This window comes from Leguminivora glycinivorella, chromosome 9 (assembly GCF_023078275.1).
Source record: "Leguminivora glycinivorella isolate SPB_JAAS2020 chromosome 9, LegGlyc_1.1, whole genome shotgun sequence".
In the NCBI taxonomy this organism is placed as follows: Eukaryota; Metazoa; Arthropoda; class Insecta; order Lepidoptera; family Tortricidae; genus Leguminivora; species Leguminivora glycinivorella.
In genome coordinates, this window is record NC_062979.1 from 24,887,843 (window position 1) to 24,906,302 (window position 18,460).

Here is an 18,460-nt window from a genome sequence, read left to right on the forward strand (position 1 = left end):
AGTAATAAAATTAAATTACGTTATACATTTTGGACTAAGTCATTTCATGAACTACGAGCATGAATATCATTCACGCCAATGCCATATTTAGTAGAGATTTTGTGCTCAATTAATTTAAAACGAACTTTCACTAAAAAGCACACCAACTCTTTACATGACATAATATATTTTTCTATATAAAAATATGTAGTCATATTCACGAAATCTCTATTAAAGCCTGTTTCCATGCAGTTTTTTTTTGCGATTTTTTGATCAATCTCGAGATACTAAAATCTACGAAAAGTATTAATTGTTAAAGTTTAAGCTAAGTGACAGTTATGATTCAAAATACTTTTAACTTTAATCAGTCAATAAATATAAAAGATTAAAGATGACAAGCGCTTTTAGATAAAATGAATTTCTTTGTAAAAAGATTACACAATCACTTCTGAGTCTTGGTCTTGGGTGGTTGTTTTGGTCTGCCAGACGTTTGAGATGAAAGTACCTCGAGTGATCTTCATCACGACCTACTATAACTCGCACAACATTAAGATAAATACAAACACGCATTCAAAAATATCGATACAAGTTCGATCCTAATTTTAAAAATTGGTATGATTTTGAAAATAATTTGATACGACCTCAAGGACGACCCGATTTTACTTCATTTGCATGCATTAATTTCAATAATAAAGAAAATAAATAGTAATAATGTGAACTATTTATAACTGATCTTGGAAGTTTGGTAGATGATACAATTCTTAAATTAGCGTTTTTCACTAATTGGATAATTTATTTATTTTTTAATTTTCAAGGTCGTATCGAAATAAAATCAAAACCATTACAAATTGTTAAATCTGAATCGTTTGAAAGGTGGGTATACAAATATTGGTGCACAGAAAATAGTCTATACAAAATTATATAGAATTTATAAACACTCTAGATATGTATTTAATACCGATAATTTTTTACATCGCTGTCTTCACCTACTACATATTTACAACAAAACTAACCCTATTAAATATTCGTTGTACATAAAAACTACATATCGTGTTCGATACCACGAAAAACTTACAGAAACACTTAGAAATTACACGAAGAACAAAAATTTCAACTAAGAAATTTAATATGATTCTTCCATTCTTGTCCCCTTTTAAGTCCCCTCATAATAATTTTATTTAATAATCATTAATTTTTCAAATCTCAATGATTTCAATTAAAATAATGCAAAAATTTGATCCTTTTCCTCAAAGGATTCATATTTTAAACGTCGCCGTTTTGTCCTTTCTGGTCTTCTGCTTAATTGTTACTGCAAAGAAGAAAACATCATTTTATTCCTCGTGCAACATCAAAAGTCTTTAAACTCCGCAAAAAAACTTGAGCAAGCACACTCAAAAGTAATAGATCTGATCGCGCGCCTCAAAATGCACATGCTTCGACACCACTAGTAACCATCAGGCCTTATTGACACTCTCCGGTTCGTTTATCTGCGGGATAACTTTAGCGTCTCTGTCGGCTTGCGTGAGCACCTCCTGGACGTGGATGGTGAGCTCGGGGCGCGCGAGCTGCGTGAAGGGCAGCAGGGCTCCGGCCACGTCCATGGTGTTGTTGATGTTGCGGTGCCAGAGCTCTAGCACAACGCTCCGCCGTTGCTACTTGTACCGCGGCGGGCCGAGCCAGCCGCAACCGAATACCTGGACAGAGGAAATGGTTAAACAATTGGAAACCGCCAAGGATTGGAATGCCCTGCCTGAGTCTGTGTTTCCACATGAGTACAATCCAGGTCTCTTTAAAGCAAGAGTAAATAGGTATCTCATAGGTAAGCGTGCTCCACCGTAGACCGCATCATCACTTACCATCAGGTGTGATCGTGGTCAAACGTCTACCTATTTATAATAAAATGTATATATTCGGCCGCGTATTTAACCTCCATTTCGTAACCAGTTGCGGTCGAATAATTTTTATACTTTGTACGAAACCAATTGCGATCGAAGGTTTTAAATATTATCTTTTAATATTCTATTGTTTAGAACCGGGTGGTTACGTATGTAAAGTAGAAAAGTTTTGGTGAGAACAAGTACATACCTAAACTCATGCCTGTATTTTTGAAAGTGGTAAGCAGAAATTCATGGAACTGTTCAATTTTTCAGTGCCACTCATTAGCAATTAACATTACAGGTGAACTAATAATACTTATATGTACCTAATATACCGACGGAAACACCACTTTGTTCATGAAAAAGGCCTCAAATTCAAATTTTCTGCCGAAACGAGTCGTGTTTTCTTTTTTCAATTAATACCTAATGTCGATTGTATGTACATATTAATAACTGAACAGCGGTTTTGAACTAAATAATTATCTGTAAATCTCATGTGATATTAAAAAAAGTGTATCAGATAACATAAGCTGTAACATTTACATATTTGGTAAATACACAATATTTATATAACTAACTTGCAAAATTCTTGTTCACTTTCCTAAAGTTTACGCTACAAGTGCGGATGTTGCCGCAAGCGGTCCCGTGGGGCAAGTGCGTCTACTCTAGAATTTATGGCACGAGGACAGTGGCCCCGTCAACGTGGTCACAATTTTATTTCCTGAGGGAGCTTATGTACGCAATAATTGCATTTTAGAGTTGGCACAGTTTGCTCTTGTGTGTCGTAAAGTTGTCCACATTATGTTTGGTGATGCAATTATTAAATAAAATATTATTGAATAGACTGAAATAAATTCAATATACAGGATGGAATAAAAAGGACCGTCCAAACTTTGTATAGTGACTTTTGAGGTCATAAATGTCATAATAACTTTTACTATTGGCACCAATGCTGAAATCGAGAAAAATAATTTGGCTGTACCATATAAATGGGCGGCATCATGACAGTGTGAATGTATGACACACCCAATTTTTTTACTGATTTCAGCTTTGGTCCCATAATAAAAGTGTGATAAAAGTTTTGAATGATTCACGGTTATTTTCATTAGACTTATATTGACCGGGATATTGACCGTGATTACCTATTTGATTTTTGTCGAACTCCCGATATTTTGAGCTGCATGTTTTCCGTGATCATGATGCATGCAACTGCGTCGAAATATTGGGAGCTCTACAAAAATCAAAAAGGTAACCACGGTCTATATCCCGGTCAATATAAGTCTAGTGATAAAAGTTGTCCATTATGACCTCAAAAGTCACTATGCAAAGTTTGAACGGTCCTTTTTATTGCACCGTGTATTAAGAAAAAAGTGACCTAGGCCTCCAGTTGCCCACGGATGGAATCGAACCAACATCCACTGCTATCGCGGTAGGTGCCTGAAACACTCGGCCATATGGGTCACGGCGCGGTGACTAAAGGTCGAATGTTTTCGAGTACAATATGCATTTCAGTTAGTGAAGGTTTGTGGCGCCCCCTGACCATGACCACCCCTAAGATAAGCAGTATGGTTTGAACTTCTAACTAATAAAATCAAGAACCCGAAGAAAGGGACCTTCAAGCTCTCCCCTCTTACTCCCGGCTTTAGGGGCACGGCCGGGAACTTGGATACGATCCGTGGATAAAGGTAGGTATCGTTAAGAAGATGGAAATTATCCTAGGAGTTGAGTGATCCATAGAAGATGGATGTAAGTATAACTATTACCTGGCAGACCACCAGCGTCAGGAACAGCAGCACGAGCAGTGCTAGCAACTCCCCCCCCAGCTGCGTCAGCGCAAACACATACAACGTCACAGGTGACACCACTTGTGAAGTGGACCCCAGACTCCCATGAGCCATGGCAAATGCCGGGATAACGCAAGGAGGATGATAATTTAACTTGTTGGTTATATCTGATCCCTTGTCTTGAGAAATAAAAATAGTGGCATCATCCGCAAACATAACACACGTGAGGTTCATTATTAAGGGTAATTCGTTTACATAAAACAGAAACAATAGTGGCCCCAAAACACTACCTTGCGGAACCCCTTACATATTAGCTTCGTATTTATTTGTTGAGCTCATTGAAGATGTAAGTACGTGTAACTATTACCTGGCAGACCACCAGCGTCAGGAACAGCAGCACGAGCAGTGCCAGCACCCCCCACACCACCCCCAGCTGTGTCAGTGCGAACACATACAGCGTCGGGTGACACCACTTGTTCGGCTCAAACAGCGTCGGCGCGAAGTCGGGCCACATGATGCCCAGCGTCCAGAGGTTGCCGAAACCGAACCTGGGGAGGAAAAGAAATGTTAGTTCATGATGTATTGATAATCCGATATTACTCTTTACGGATGACCTGGCGGTTTAGCACAACTCGCGTTGTCGCGCGCGAGTCCATACATCAAGCGCGACTTCAAGCCTTCAAGGTCTTCAAGTATGGACTCGCGGGCGAGAGCGCAAATTGTGCTAGACCGCCTGGACGCATTCTAGCCAAAATGGTAGGAAAATGCCGACAACAGGGTCGAGTGGAAGAAACGAGGGGAGGCCTTTGCCCACCAGTGGGATACTAAAAGAAGGGACACTAAAAGAAGCTAATAATAACCTAACCACAAAATTAAAGTTTTGAAAAAAAAACCCCGACCGCGACATAGGGCCTGGCCACATGGGCGCGTTGCGGCGACGCACCGCAAAAATTCTGCGTTGCGTTGCCGCGCCGCCAGTTTTTGCGGCAGGAAATCTGCGGCGCGGCACCGCGACGCAAGAACTCGCGGTGCGTCGACGCACCGCAAAAACTCGCGGCGCGGCACCGCAACGCAGAATTTTTGCGGCGCGTCGCCGCGCCGCCAAAACTGGCGGTGCGTTACCGCTGCTCGCAATTGTGAACTGTTGTGTTCGAATTAAACTTCGTGTCGTTTATATTTAACCCTTCTTTACTTGGTGATGGATTTATTTCCAAGCATCACGAAAATTGAATCAATAGTAGATTTAGTACAGTTTTTCACGATAAAATACTAAGCAATATTCGAATTTTTCAATATGCTATTAAAAATCATCTTTTTTAGTTACGTTGTTTCATATTAAAATAAAAACCGGCCAAGAGCGTGTCGGGCCACGCTCAGTGTAGGGTTCCGTAGTTTTCCATATTTTTCTCAAAAACTACTGAACCGATCAAGTTCAAAACAATTTTCCTAGAAAGTCTTTATAAAGTTCTACTTTTGATTTTTTTTTCATATTTTTTAAACATATGGTTCAAAAGTTAGAGGGGGGGACGCACTTTTTTTCCTTTAGGAGCGATTATTTCCGAAAATATTAATATTATCAAAAAACGATCTTAGTAAACCCTTATTCATTTTTAAATACCTATCCAACAATATATCACACGTTGGGGTTGGAATGAAAAAAAATATCAGCCCCCACTTTACATGTAGGGGGGGTACCATAATAGGTTCCTAGTTGACTACGGAACCCTAAAAAGGTCATGAGCGCCTGACGAGTATGTGATGGCAACGTGTACACTAGATTTGTACTTTAAAGATTTTGCGTATATTTTGGAAACTATAAGAGATAGAGCAAATAGACTTCAGATTTTGGTTGTCGGTGGCACAATTTTTTTGTTTTCGTATATATACACCATTTTTTGGACCTATTAGGGCAATATTATGGTTAGTGCAGTTCTAAACAGTCGTAAGCGCCTCTTTTTTAGTAGGAACTTAAGTCATTTTGGCAAATGCTTAAAATTTTTAACAATTTCTAAACAGAAATGAATTTCTTTCTACCTGTCCATGGCGCTCTCAAAATTTCAAAACATTTAGTAAGTACTTGCAGCGGCAGTGAGTGAAAAATCTCAATTTGAGTTTTTTCTCTTAAGTCCGACTTACGCTTGACTGTAGATTTCTAATAGGTTTTCCTGTAATCTACAGGTAGAGGGCTATCTCGTGTATTTTTTTGAAAATTTTACGCTAAGTAGTTTCGGAGATAAGGGGGGAATGGTCATTTTTTGCTTATTTTCTTAAATTACTTCTAAATTACCAAAATAAAAACTATAAAAAAAATATATTTGAGATGCTTATAAAATGCTCTTTCATTTGATATGTAGCACAATATAGTTCTAATAACTTTGATTTTTAATTTTCAATTTTACCCCCCAAAAGTGGCCCCTATGATTAAATTTCGTTTAATTTCATTTAATTATATTACATGTCCGTCTTTGGGCCACTTGTTTACATACGTGTGCCAAATTTCAAGTAAATCGGTCTAGTAGTTTCGGAGAAATCGGCTGTGACAGAGGGACAGACAGACACGCGAGTGATCCTATAAGGGTTCCGTTTTTCCTCTTTGAGGTACGGAACCCTAAAAATGGTGATAGATTTTTTTCATTATTTTTCCAGTGCTCAGCATATATACCACCATGGTGTCATATATCTGTAAATTGTTAAAAAAAGTAAAATCATGCAATTAAGGGTTTATTGACAATGGAGTGCCTCTCTAATTTATATTTCCGCAATGGGTACATCGATGGGTAGATTTAAATAATAACATTTTTAACCCCCGACGCAAAAACGAAGGGGTGTTATAAGTTTGACGTGTCTGTCTGTCTGTCTGTCTGTCTGTCTGTCTGTCTGTCTGTCTGTCTGTCTGTCTGTCTGTCTGTCTGTCTGTCTGTGTGTGTGTCTGTCTGTGGCATCGTAGCTCCCAAACGGATGAACCGATTTAGATTGATTTTTTTTTGTCTGAAAGCTGAGTTAGTCGGGAGTGTTCTTAGCAATGTTTCATGAAAATCGGTCCACTATGTCGGGGTCGGGGGTTTTTTCAAAATTTAATTAAATAAATAATTTTATGACTTTTATGTAATTCCCAAAAGATTTGACAATTTGTAAATACATAGGTAAAGAAAATATTCGTTCTATCTGAATATGACGATAGGTACCTACGTTAAAAATAGAGCGCTTTCGAACTACGTCCGAACCGAATCCGATAAATTCGTGAAAATAAAATTACGCACTATTATGGACTATGGACGGAAATCTGGCAGGATTTTGGAGTAGGCCCTTGAGGCAACCTGCTAAGATGCTTCTCTTATCATAGTCAACCTCAGGTCCGCAAGCTGGCAGCTGGGGAGCGGGGCTAATTCGACAATCGATTATATTTTTAAGACGATACAGGACGGTTCAATTTCCATACCAACGCTCTCGACTATTTGCTCCCTGGTTTTTGAAGGTAGACTGATTTTTTCAACACAGATTATTCTATAAATTGAAATAGACATCATACACGAAAGAAAAAACGACAAGGCCCAAGGCAACAATTAGTGCTTGCACCTCCTATATGAATCCATTTGCAGCATTACGATATAGCGAAAGACTATTTTTAACCCCCGACGCAAAAACGAAAGGGTGTTATAAGTTTGACGTGTCTGTCTTTCTATTTGTCTGTTTGTCTGTCTGTGTGTGTGTGTGTGTGTGTCTGTGGCATCGTAGTTCCCGAACGGATGAACCGATTTAAATTTAGTTTTTTTGTCTGAAAGCTGAGTTAGTCGGGAGTGTTCTTAGCCATGTTTCATGAAAATCGGTCCACTATGTCGCGGTCGGGAGTTTTTCAAAATTTTAATTTTATTGTTAGGTTATTAAATAACAAATCAAAAAAATATTCAATAAAATAATTTGATTTGTTCCCAGTCAGATTGTTATTAATTATTAATCTTATCTGTGTTGGAACGTTTTGATATTTTTATTTTTAAAGACGCTCGAGTCAATCAAAAAACTGCCTTTTTCATTATGGCGCAAAAAAAGTGATACTCAAGATTGGTAACAATTAGCCAAAAAACCAAAACGGTACGATATAAATTTGATGAAAAACGTGTGACCTGTGCCTTTAAAAAGTAAAACAGAAAAACGTACGTCGTTTTCGTACGTGTTTTCACTACGATCAATATGCAAATGGATAATTTAGTAGGCAAGTTTTATTTAAATCGATTAAATCGTAAATAGTGGCTTGCAGCTAAAAATAATGTTCAACTGGAAAAACCTAGGTACGTTTTTTCGCTAGAATCTACATTTTAGTAGGAAATTTTCTTAAAAATAGATTAAAATTAAACTGGTACAGATTTTTTTAATTAGCCCGTTATAGTGCCCTACTGCTGGGCAAAGGCCCTCTCCTTGATTTCCTCAACTCCCTCTGGTGTTATTTTTCCGGCCATGCAGTCACTCATAAAGGCGTCCAAGTCGTCTCACCATGCATGCGACAGACCAGACGTGGCATGCACAAATACACTTCAGCATGGCGGTTTTCTTCCGTACTTACTTTAATATGTACAGATCATTTCTGTCGTAGATCAATTTTAGCTGTAGACCACCGTTTTTTTTTTTTTTTTTTTTTATGGGATAGGAGGCAAACGAGCAGACAGGTCGCCTGATGGTAAGCGATCACCGCCGCCCATGGACACCCGAAACACCAGAGGTGTTGGAGGTGCGTTGCTGGCCTTTAAGATGGGTGTACGCTCTTTTCTTGAAGATTTGAAGGTCGTATCGGTCCGGAAATACCGCAGGCGACAATTCATTCCACAGTTTAGCTGTGCGGGGCAGGAAGTTTCTGGAGAAACGCACAGTTGAGGACTGCCAGCCATCTAGATGATGACGATGGAAATGTTGTCGCGTAGGGCGATGGCGGAAAGAAGCGGTAGGGATTAATCCGAAAAATTCCTCGGAGCACTCCCCGTTATACATGCGATAGAAAATGCAGAGCGAGGCCACATCTCTACGCAGCGCCAAGGGGTCAAGCCGATCGGAGATATGCTGGCAGTTGACAATTCGAGTCGCTCGTCGTTGGATGCGGTCCAGAGGGAGAAGCTGGTACTGAGGTGCCCCTGCCCATAGATGAGAACAGTACTCCATGTGTGGGCGAACGACTAACTTACGAAAAACTAAAAAATGTTTACAACATGTCGGTGTGTACCTTAAACAAACCATGAAAAAAAACCGCTTCCTAAAAATAAGCGCGTTAGAAAACACGGAGAAAAAAGAAAAAAAATAATTTTACATTGCAATAATATTGATGATTAGATTTCCTACCTAAACCTTTGAAATCAGATTTCTTAAGACGATACGATACAGGTCAGTTCTCCATACAAACGCTCTCGACTATTTCCTCCTTGGTTTTTGAAGATAGAGCAATGATTTTTTCGACACAGATTATTTTTTTTTTTCTGAGTCGGACCGTTTTGATATTTTTTGCTATTCTTATTTTAAAAGATGCTAGATCCAATCAAAAATTTCTAAAAACGGCATTTTTCAATATGGCTCGAAAAAGGGATACTCAAGATCGGTAACAATTGTCCCAAAAATCTAAACGGTCCGACATAGATTATTTCATTTTAAATTATTCAGATTCTCAAATTTCGTTCCGTTTAAATAAGTTTTGAAGGAGGAAAAGAGAGCGGAACCTCGATTTCAAAGATTTTTTCGCAATATCTTTCAACTGAGTTGTTCTTAATGGAATTTTTTTTTTCGATAAATCTAGTTAATAAAACTAGTATATTTAACTAAAATTCCCAAATTGAAAGGGGGACTCCTTTCCATTTTAGCATTTTCGCTCCCGTAGCGTCTTAATGTATTGCAATAATCTAAACATCCAAATTATAGACTAATCAATTATTTTTGTTAGTAATTAAATTCCGTTAGGCCGTTTTCACATTATCCGATCCGATATCGGATGTCATAAGGATTTCAATGGAAAAAATAAGCGCGTTACAAAACACGGAGAAACTAAAAAGCCAAAAATAATAAACCTTTCAATTCAGATTTCTTATCGTATTGCAATAAGCTAAACATCCAAATTATAAACAAATCAATTATTTTTGTAGTCGGTACCAGACCTGTTCGTCGCCTTGCTATTGCCTGTTTGCCCCACCCAACCATACACAGGCTGGTACCGACTCCAAAAATAATTGATTTGTTTATAATTTGGATGTTTAGCTTATTGCAATACGATAAGAAATCTGAATTGAAAGGTTTATTATTTTTGGCTTTTTAGTTTCTCCGTGTTTTGTAACGCGCTTATTTTTGAAGGCGGTTTTATTTTTTGTTAAAAAGTTTATTTATTTGTTGATTTTTAGTGGTTCCTAGTGATATAATATGTATCAGTCCGAATACATGTACAGTAGTGAAAGAATTATCCTTTAACTCCTAACCATTGAGGAGTTGACCTTCCATCATCAGCTCAGTTGATTTTTAGTGGTTCCTAGTGATATTATATGTATCAGTCCGAATACATGTACAGTAGTGAAAGAATTATCCTTAAACTCCTAACCATTGAGGAGTTGACCTTCCATCATCAGCTCAGCCACATAAAATTATTACCATCAGACGTAAATACTGGTGTACCTTTGAAAAATAGACTAAAAACATTACATGTGCCTATAACATTTGAAGAGTTCCCTCGATTTCTCCAGGATCCCATCATCAGACCCTGACTTGGTGCCAATGGGACCATCTCGGGGTTATACCGGTTCGATCAAAAAAAAAATTTTGAAAATCGGTCCACGATTCTCGGAGATATCGAGTAACATACATACAAAAAAAAAAAAAAATAAAAATAAAAAAAAAAAACATTCAGTCGAATTGAGAACCTCCTCCTTTTTTGAAGTCGGTTAAAAACATTACATGTGCCTATAACATTTGAAGAGTTTCCTCGATTTCTCCAGGATCCCATCATCAGACCCTGACTTGGTGCCAATGGGACCATCTCGGGGTTATACCGGTTCGATCAAAAAAAAAATTTTGAAAATCGGTCCACGATTCTCGGAGATATCGAGTAACATACATACAAAAAAAAAATAAAAAAAAAATAAAAAAAAAAACATTCAGTCGAATTGAGAACCTCCTCCTTTTTTGAAGTCGGTTAAAAATACAAGATGGCGCCTGTAATGTATGGGATATCGGTCCTACATCCGATATCGGATCGGATAATGTGAAAACGCACTTACGATTCATTAAGTTTTGAAGGAGGAAACAGTCGAGAGCGGAACCTCGATTTTAAAGAATTTTTTCGCAATATCTTTTAACTGAGTTGTTCTGAATGGACAATTTTTTTCGATAAATCTAGTTAATAACACTAGTATATTTAACTAAAATTCCCAAATTGAAAGGGCTCCCTTTCCTTTCCATTTTCGCTCCTGTAGCGTCTTAAATACCTAAAAGTACTTAAACACCTAAAAGTACTTAAATACCTAAAAGAACAACCAGCGAATCGTGTCATCACGCACGCACACAGGGGTAGCTTAGCTAACAACTGCGACACGGCCGGCCGCCGCGGCACGTTGCTGTATCGTGCAAATGCCACATTGAGCGGTGTAGGCCGTTTTCACATTATCCGATCCGATATCGGGTGTCGGACCGACATCCTACATCCGATAAACGCTTCCGATAGTGACGAATGTCGGTCCGATAAAACGCATTGTTCCAAATCAATGAAGTATGATTTTGTATCAAAAAATATTTTTAAAAAGTTTTATATTTAATAATTATAAGCACTATATTTCAAATATTTTATTGTAAATTAAAATAACGAGCATAAAAATACTCAAGAGCGGCAAGTAAAATAAATACTTATAATTAAAGATCGTTATCAGCGTGCTGTATTGGTGGCAGAGTATGGTTGCCAAAAAAACAAATACACAAGTATTTAAAACATTACATATATTTAACAAATTATGAAATATATACACATTTATATTTACTTATCCAAATTACATTGAATAAATAACTAAAATTTGTTCAATAGATTTGGCTGTCAGAAGTTCACGTCAATTAGAAAAAATCCATTTTAAATAACTAAATGACCTTTCTACGTTGACAGAAGTTACAGGAGGTTGTTATAAAATCTAGGTAGTGTGTCATATCCATACTGGGATTATTCGTGCACTTTATTACACTCCTCCGTGCACTGCTTTTGACTTAAACTACTTGAATAACAATTATAGATAATTAATCGTATTTAGAGTGCATTTGATTATTTGGATTAAAATAATATACACTTCGTGTAATGTATTTTTATGACATACATAATTAATGTCATTTGACGTATATTGTTTTAAAAATATATAGTTGGTCGGAAAACGCTTTGTACCGTAGAGGTGTAATCCTAAGAAGGTAAGTAGGTATTTATTTTGTAGTTAAGAACAAAGTTAATATTTAAATGTATTTGTTTTTTTTTGCCAACCGTACCATCTGCCACGAAAAGTGCACATTGATAACGATCTTTACTTATAATTTTACATTTAACTATATCTACTAAAGGATGAAAAAATTAGTATCCGCAATTCGGACCGATGAATTACAATCTTTTTGTTTTCAACAGAAATTCATCATTAACAGCAGCTGTTTAATAGACGCCATTTTTGTCACGCACACTACACTACAAACGTATACCTACATTATATACGCACACACACAAATATTATCGGCCGACAGCTGGCGGGGGGTCCGGCATGCCAAAAATGTCGGAAGCGTCCTGCCGATATCGGCAGTTCGGTGGTGCCTCGGACAAAAACTGTTCTAGGAGAGTGCCATCTGCATTAAATCCGCAATTTTTGCGTTTTATATCGTTTTTTAGTAATAATGATCTATTAAATACATAAATAAAAACCTGGAAGCGCATAAATCTGTGCAGTGGCAGTGGGCACCGGCTTCGTTCCAGTGCGAATCTCACTCTAGGTATCCCACCCCACAAACATCGGTCATATAATAATTCGTTTACGGTGTACTCGGTCAAACTGTGGAATACTTTACCACCTCCTCTTCGACAGTGTCAATCGGTCGCATCGCTGAAGGCGAATCTAAAGAAACTGTGGCTGTCGGACGAAAACTGAGACAGGGATTGTATGCGGTTTTGTAAGTAGTATATATATATATTTTATATATATTAAATATTTATTGATTATTTATATATTTATTAATATATACTGCGTGTTAGACTAAGGAATGAAAAATGTATTGTTATTATTTTGTAGTTTTTGTATTATGTGGATGTCTACCGTCTCAAACTCTCCCTCAAATGCTCAAAGGTTAACTGGAAGAGATCCCTTAAAGGGATAAGTTCGCCTTTGTACTGAAACTTTTTATTTTAAATATTATGTGCTGTATTATTTTCCTGTACAATAAAGTGTTTACTTACTTACTTACTTACTTAAATCTTACATTTTACATCCTTCCTATATCCGATATCGGATCGGATAATGTGAAAACGGCCGTAGGGTTGCCAACCGTAGGTAGTATACACAAAGACAGGAAAAATGCTCTGAGGAAAATGATATGATATATAGTATTGTAAGTAATATATTATTTTGGTTCAGAGTACTGTAATTATTTTTAATTTCTGTACCATTTTTTTTGTAGGTACTGTACTGCACACAATTACACCGTCATATTTAAAATAGATACCTAACTTGGATAAGTACTCGACACCGATAGCAATAAGAAGTTGCAGGACAATCATGGTCGCGCGATAAATGATAAAACATCGGGCCGTCCCTAGTCCCTATCGCACTTACAAATAGTGCGATAGGGACGGCCTGATATTTTTATCATTTATCGCGCAACCATAATTGCCTGCCTACTGTCTATAAGGCTGTCCTTTCGTCCTTTGTCCACATTAGAGATGGGCCGAATATTCGGTAAATATTCGGTATTCGGCATATTTAGTTAATCTCAGCATCTCCAGAGGTCCGACAGGTTTTCTAAATATATATTGTTTTTTTATTCGAGGTGAGATTTTAAAGACCAGTTCTTCGAAACTTGCTATTGTCATTCTGAAATATTCTTTGAACTTCACTTCACTTGTCTTTAATGCCGCATATTTCCTTTCAAAATGAGTTCCGTCATTATTCATTTTATATATATATATGGGTTGACCCAGCATCTTCTTTTCGTCTCCTTTTTTTAAGCGCCTCCGTAATACGAGCAAGAGCAGAATGCGCGTAATGGGATCCATGTCTGGATAAAGACTGATCGTGAAGTTCTGCACTGTGTATAGTCATCGAGGCGCGGCGACGCACCGCCAGTTTTGGCGGCGCGGCGACGCGCCGCAAAAATTCTGCGTTGCGGTGCCGCGCCGCGAGTTTTTGCGGTGCGTCGACGCACCGCGAGTTCTTGCGTCGCGGTGCCGCGCCGCAGATTTCCTGCCGCAAAAACTGGCGGCGCGGCAACGCAACGCAGAATTTTTGCGGTGCGTCGCCGCAACGCGCCCATGTGGCCAGGCCCATAGGACTCGACCGATTTTCATGAAACATGGCTAAGAACACTCCCGACTAACTCAGCTTTCAGACAAAAAAAAAACTAAATCTAAATCGGTTCATCCGTTCGGGAGCTAGGATGCCACAGACAGACACACACACAGGCAGACAGACAGAGAGACAGACAGACAGACACGTCAGACTTATAACACCCCATCGTTTTTGTGTCGGGGGTCAAAAAAGGGTTTTTATGAAAAGTCTGGCTCAGTACCTGTCTCTACCTAGACATTTTAAATTAACCCGATACTATACAGCTGTGAAAAAAAACAAACCGATTTATTCTATAAAGGAAACAAATTAAAGGCTTGAAAAATGAGAAGCTTCATTACGTTAGACCCACAGGCCGGCAAATAAAAGGATTCAGCAATTTTTCCCGAGAACACGTCCATTCAGCATGATTTTGCAGTTTGAGTACCTACAAGCTCCGTCGATTTTAATTTGAACCAACGCTCCAATATCTTGGAAATTAAATTGAAAACATATAAAAATATATTTGAATCAGGAAAGATGTTTGACTTTAGAGACTTGAAATTGATTTTCCGTTTAAGGCAAAGGAAATCGTATATTTTCTTTTCCAGTTTCTGACGTGTCGTAGATAAAATCATGAGTTAAAATCATTTTTGCACTTGGCAATACGGTACTCGGGAATGCTTGATTATTTGTTCAAGCGAAAAGGAAATTCGAAACGAGTACGATAGATTCAAACCCGACGAAGGATAGCCCTGAAGAATGTAAGTTTCCATCAAGCATGTTATTTCGCATACCACCACTTAATTCTATCATATGGAATTGTATTGCGAAGAAACTTGCTCAAAGTGTTCTCTGCATGCAAACTTGGCATTTTAATCAATTTACTATGCATACGCTCAGCCAATCTTGTCTTATGGAATCGTATTATGGACAAATTGCGCTGACTCAAAAGGGGTTTGTACTGCTAGAACAATAATAATTTGAGTATTTGAAGTGTATGAAGATGTTAAAAATGTATTAAATTTTGTTCACTGGATTTTGGAAAATAATATATCAAATATCAATCATATATTAAGTAACTAGCAAGCTCGAGTTAAAGTCAACAATTGCAATCTAGTAGAACGACGTATTAACTAGTAGTACAAACATTCAAAGTCAAAGCAAATTAGCGAATCACGGTCTGGAAACTTCTAGAAGTTGTATATAGATTCTATGGAAATATAGTTGAGTGTAATTTGAGATTTAATAACCTTTGACTGCTTTGCACCTTTTAACCTAAAGAAATGTCTTTAGGCTCAGTAACAAAGAGCTACAAAAAGTGATATACCAGATATCACTTTTTTGTTTAATTAAATTTTAAAACCCCGACCGACGCAAAATAGTATTTTATGCAAAAGGTGTTTAAAGGAGGTCAAAAAAGACGAGTGGCGTAGGTCGGCTTCGCCTCACAACCGGTCGTTAAACACCGTTGCAAACAATACTTTTTCTACGACCATGCATTTAGTTTTTAATAGTTTTCTACTATACATACATACATACATACATACAATCACGCCTGTTTCCCAGAGGGGTAGGCAGAGATCACGGATTTCCATTTACTACGATCCTGACAAACCACTTTCGCTTCACACACTTTCATAACATTTCTCATACACGCTCGTCGGTTTCGAGTACTTCTGACCTGGCCTCTTTGCAATATTTCCCCGATTTGATCAAGAAAAGTTCGCCTAGTTAGTTAGTATAGTTGTTTTCTACTATACTTTCGTGAAATTCACACTGTTTCCTGCATTTTGTACTGCCAGCGCAGCTGCCCAAAGCCATCCCCCGCCGGCTTACCGCGCACGCGCGCAGTATCGTTATAACAGTGCGCTGCCATGGTTACAGAGCCAAACAATGCGTTTTCAATTTTTTCGTTACTGCGCGCGTGCCCAGAAGCAGGCGGGTGCTGGCTTTGGGGAATAAGCTTTTATGTAGGGTTTTAAAAATCTATGCACGACCCTGTAAATGACGAATAACAGTTCGGGAGTAGAAAAACGAATAAATAAGTTTCACTTGTCTGTCTGTGAATGTGTCTGTGTGGCATCGTAGCTCTCGAACGGATGTACCGATTTAGATTTCGTTTTTTTTTGTTTGAAAGCTGAATTAGTCAGGAGTGTTTTTATTAGCTATGTTTGATGGAAGGCAGTCCTCTATGTCAAGGTTTTTTTCAAAATTTAAATTGTATATTGTGGTTATTATATTTCGTTTCCATCTACCTTGTCCACTTCTACAACATCCACGGGTGGAAAAGGAGGTGAAGAGATTCTTAACACGGACACGGGGTGAATATAAATATCTGATCTTTCAAAAGCCTTTGATTGTGTGGATCATGGAACGCTCATTTTGAAATTAGAACACTATGGTTTGTCTATAAATGCCCTAAACTTTATGTCTTCTTACCTTAGCAATAGAACACAAACAGTAGTTGTTAACAAAACTCGCTCTAGCGGGACTGTAGTCCAATTAGGAGTGCCACAAGGCTCAATTTTAGGTCCATTCCTGTTTTTGGTTTATATAAATGATTTGCCATGTATAGTGAAAAACTTTTGTGAAATAGTACTTTTTGCTGATGATACATCACTGCTTTTTAATGTTGACCGAAAATCTACGGATTACAATGTAATTAATAGCACGTTAGCTGATGTACTGCAGTGGTTTACTGTCAACAATTTACTTCTTAATTCTAAGAAAACCAAATGTATTCGATTTTCTCTGCCGAATGTTAAACCAATCGATACAAAAATACTTTTGAATGATGAATGCTTAGAGATGGTAGATACAACACTGTTTCTTGGTTTAACATTGGACAAAAATCTACAATGGAGTCCTCATATAAAGAAACTAGCAAGCAAATTAAGTTCAGCCGCATACGCCGTTAGGAGAATCAGGCAACTGACTAATGTTGAGACAGCTCGCCTAGTGTATCATAGTTATTTTCACAGTGTAATGTCATACGGTATTCTGGTTTGGGGCAAAGCAGCTGACATACAGACTATCTTTGTATTACAAAAGAGAGCCATTCGTTCTATTTACAACTTAGGAACACGTGAATCAGTAAGAGAACTCTTCAAAGAAATTAATATCTTAACTGTAGCTTCCCAATACATTTATGATAGTATAATTTATGTTGTTAAGAATTTAGACTGTTTCACTAAGAATTCTGATATCCATAATTATAACACTAGAAACAAAAATAAGCTTGCCATAAAGAAGTTTCGTGTCCGTAAAGTACAGAAGTCATTTGTTGGGCAATGCATTCATTTTTATAATAAGTTACCTGACACTGCTTTGAGATTACCCCTCCCAGCTCTTAAGAACTACTTAAAAAAATCATTGATGTTAAAGGCTTATTACAGAGTCGAGGACTATTTGACAGACAAACATGCATGGCCCGAACCAGAAACTACAAAAAACGAATAGCAATTAAAATAATTGTATTATGTATAGAGGACACAGTTCAGATAAGAAAGCACATCAAATATTTTATATTTTATGTTGTGTAGGTAAATTACATATTTAATGATATTGAGATTCATATTATCTTTTTCTTCTATGACAATTTGATATGTTTTCTCTGAAGAAGAACGACGTATTATTAAGCAATAATATAATTTATTGAAATTGATTTCCATAGAGTACCTAGTCTGTTCATATTCTTTGATGAATACTTTTGCATGTTAAATTGTATGTTGTTATTTAATGCATGTTAATTATAAGATGTAATGTTTTGAAAAGAAGTTGCCCGCCGAGTTTCTTGCCGGTCCCATAGTGGATACCCCCCTCCCAACTGAGGGGGGACTGAAATCTTCTCGAGGCTGAGGCGTAGGGTTAGAGCCGGCGTAGCTTTATTTGACGTTCATATGCGCATTGTAATATGCCTACTTGAAAAATAAATATTTCATTTTCATTTTCATTTATCTTTCTGTCTATCTATAGCAGCCTTTAAAGCGCCCGTCTTCGGGCATAGACCTCCTCTCCGTTTCTCCACGCTTGTCGGTCCATTGCAATCCGCATCCAGTTATCGCCAGCCAGATAGTAGTATATAAATATATGGACTATTAAATCTATATCATTACAACTTTACCTATATTTAGCTTAAGATAGTAGTATATAAATATATGGACTATTAAATCTATATCATTACAACTTTACCTATATTTAGCTTACTAGCGAGCTAATTTCATTCACTCATGAATGTAAAACTAGCAAACTAAAAATAGAAGATGATATAGAAGTTTTTAATGAGCTGCCGTGGTCGTATTTATTC

General features: G+C 37.5%; 1 protein-coding gene across 1 annotated transcript in view; it reads right to left on the reverse strand.

The window, feature by feature from the left end:
* Positions 1-1,020: 1,020 nt before the first annotated feature.
* The window catches only part of LOC125229936 (transmembrane protein 272-like), a 46,055-nt gene continuing 28,615 nt past the window's right edge, over positions 1,021-18,460 (reverse strand). Inside the window, exons 4-5 of the mRNA XM_048134885.1 lie at positions 4,008-4,188; positions 1,021-1,673 (exon numbers count right to left, since the gene is read on the reverse strand). Of these exons, the coding sequence (XP_047990842.1) occupies positions 1,632-1,673; positions 4,008-4,188 (223 nt within the window). The 3' untranslated portion in view covers positions 1,021-1,631. The remainder of the gene's footprint in view (positions 1,674-4,007; positions 4,189-18,460) is intronic.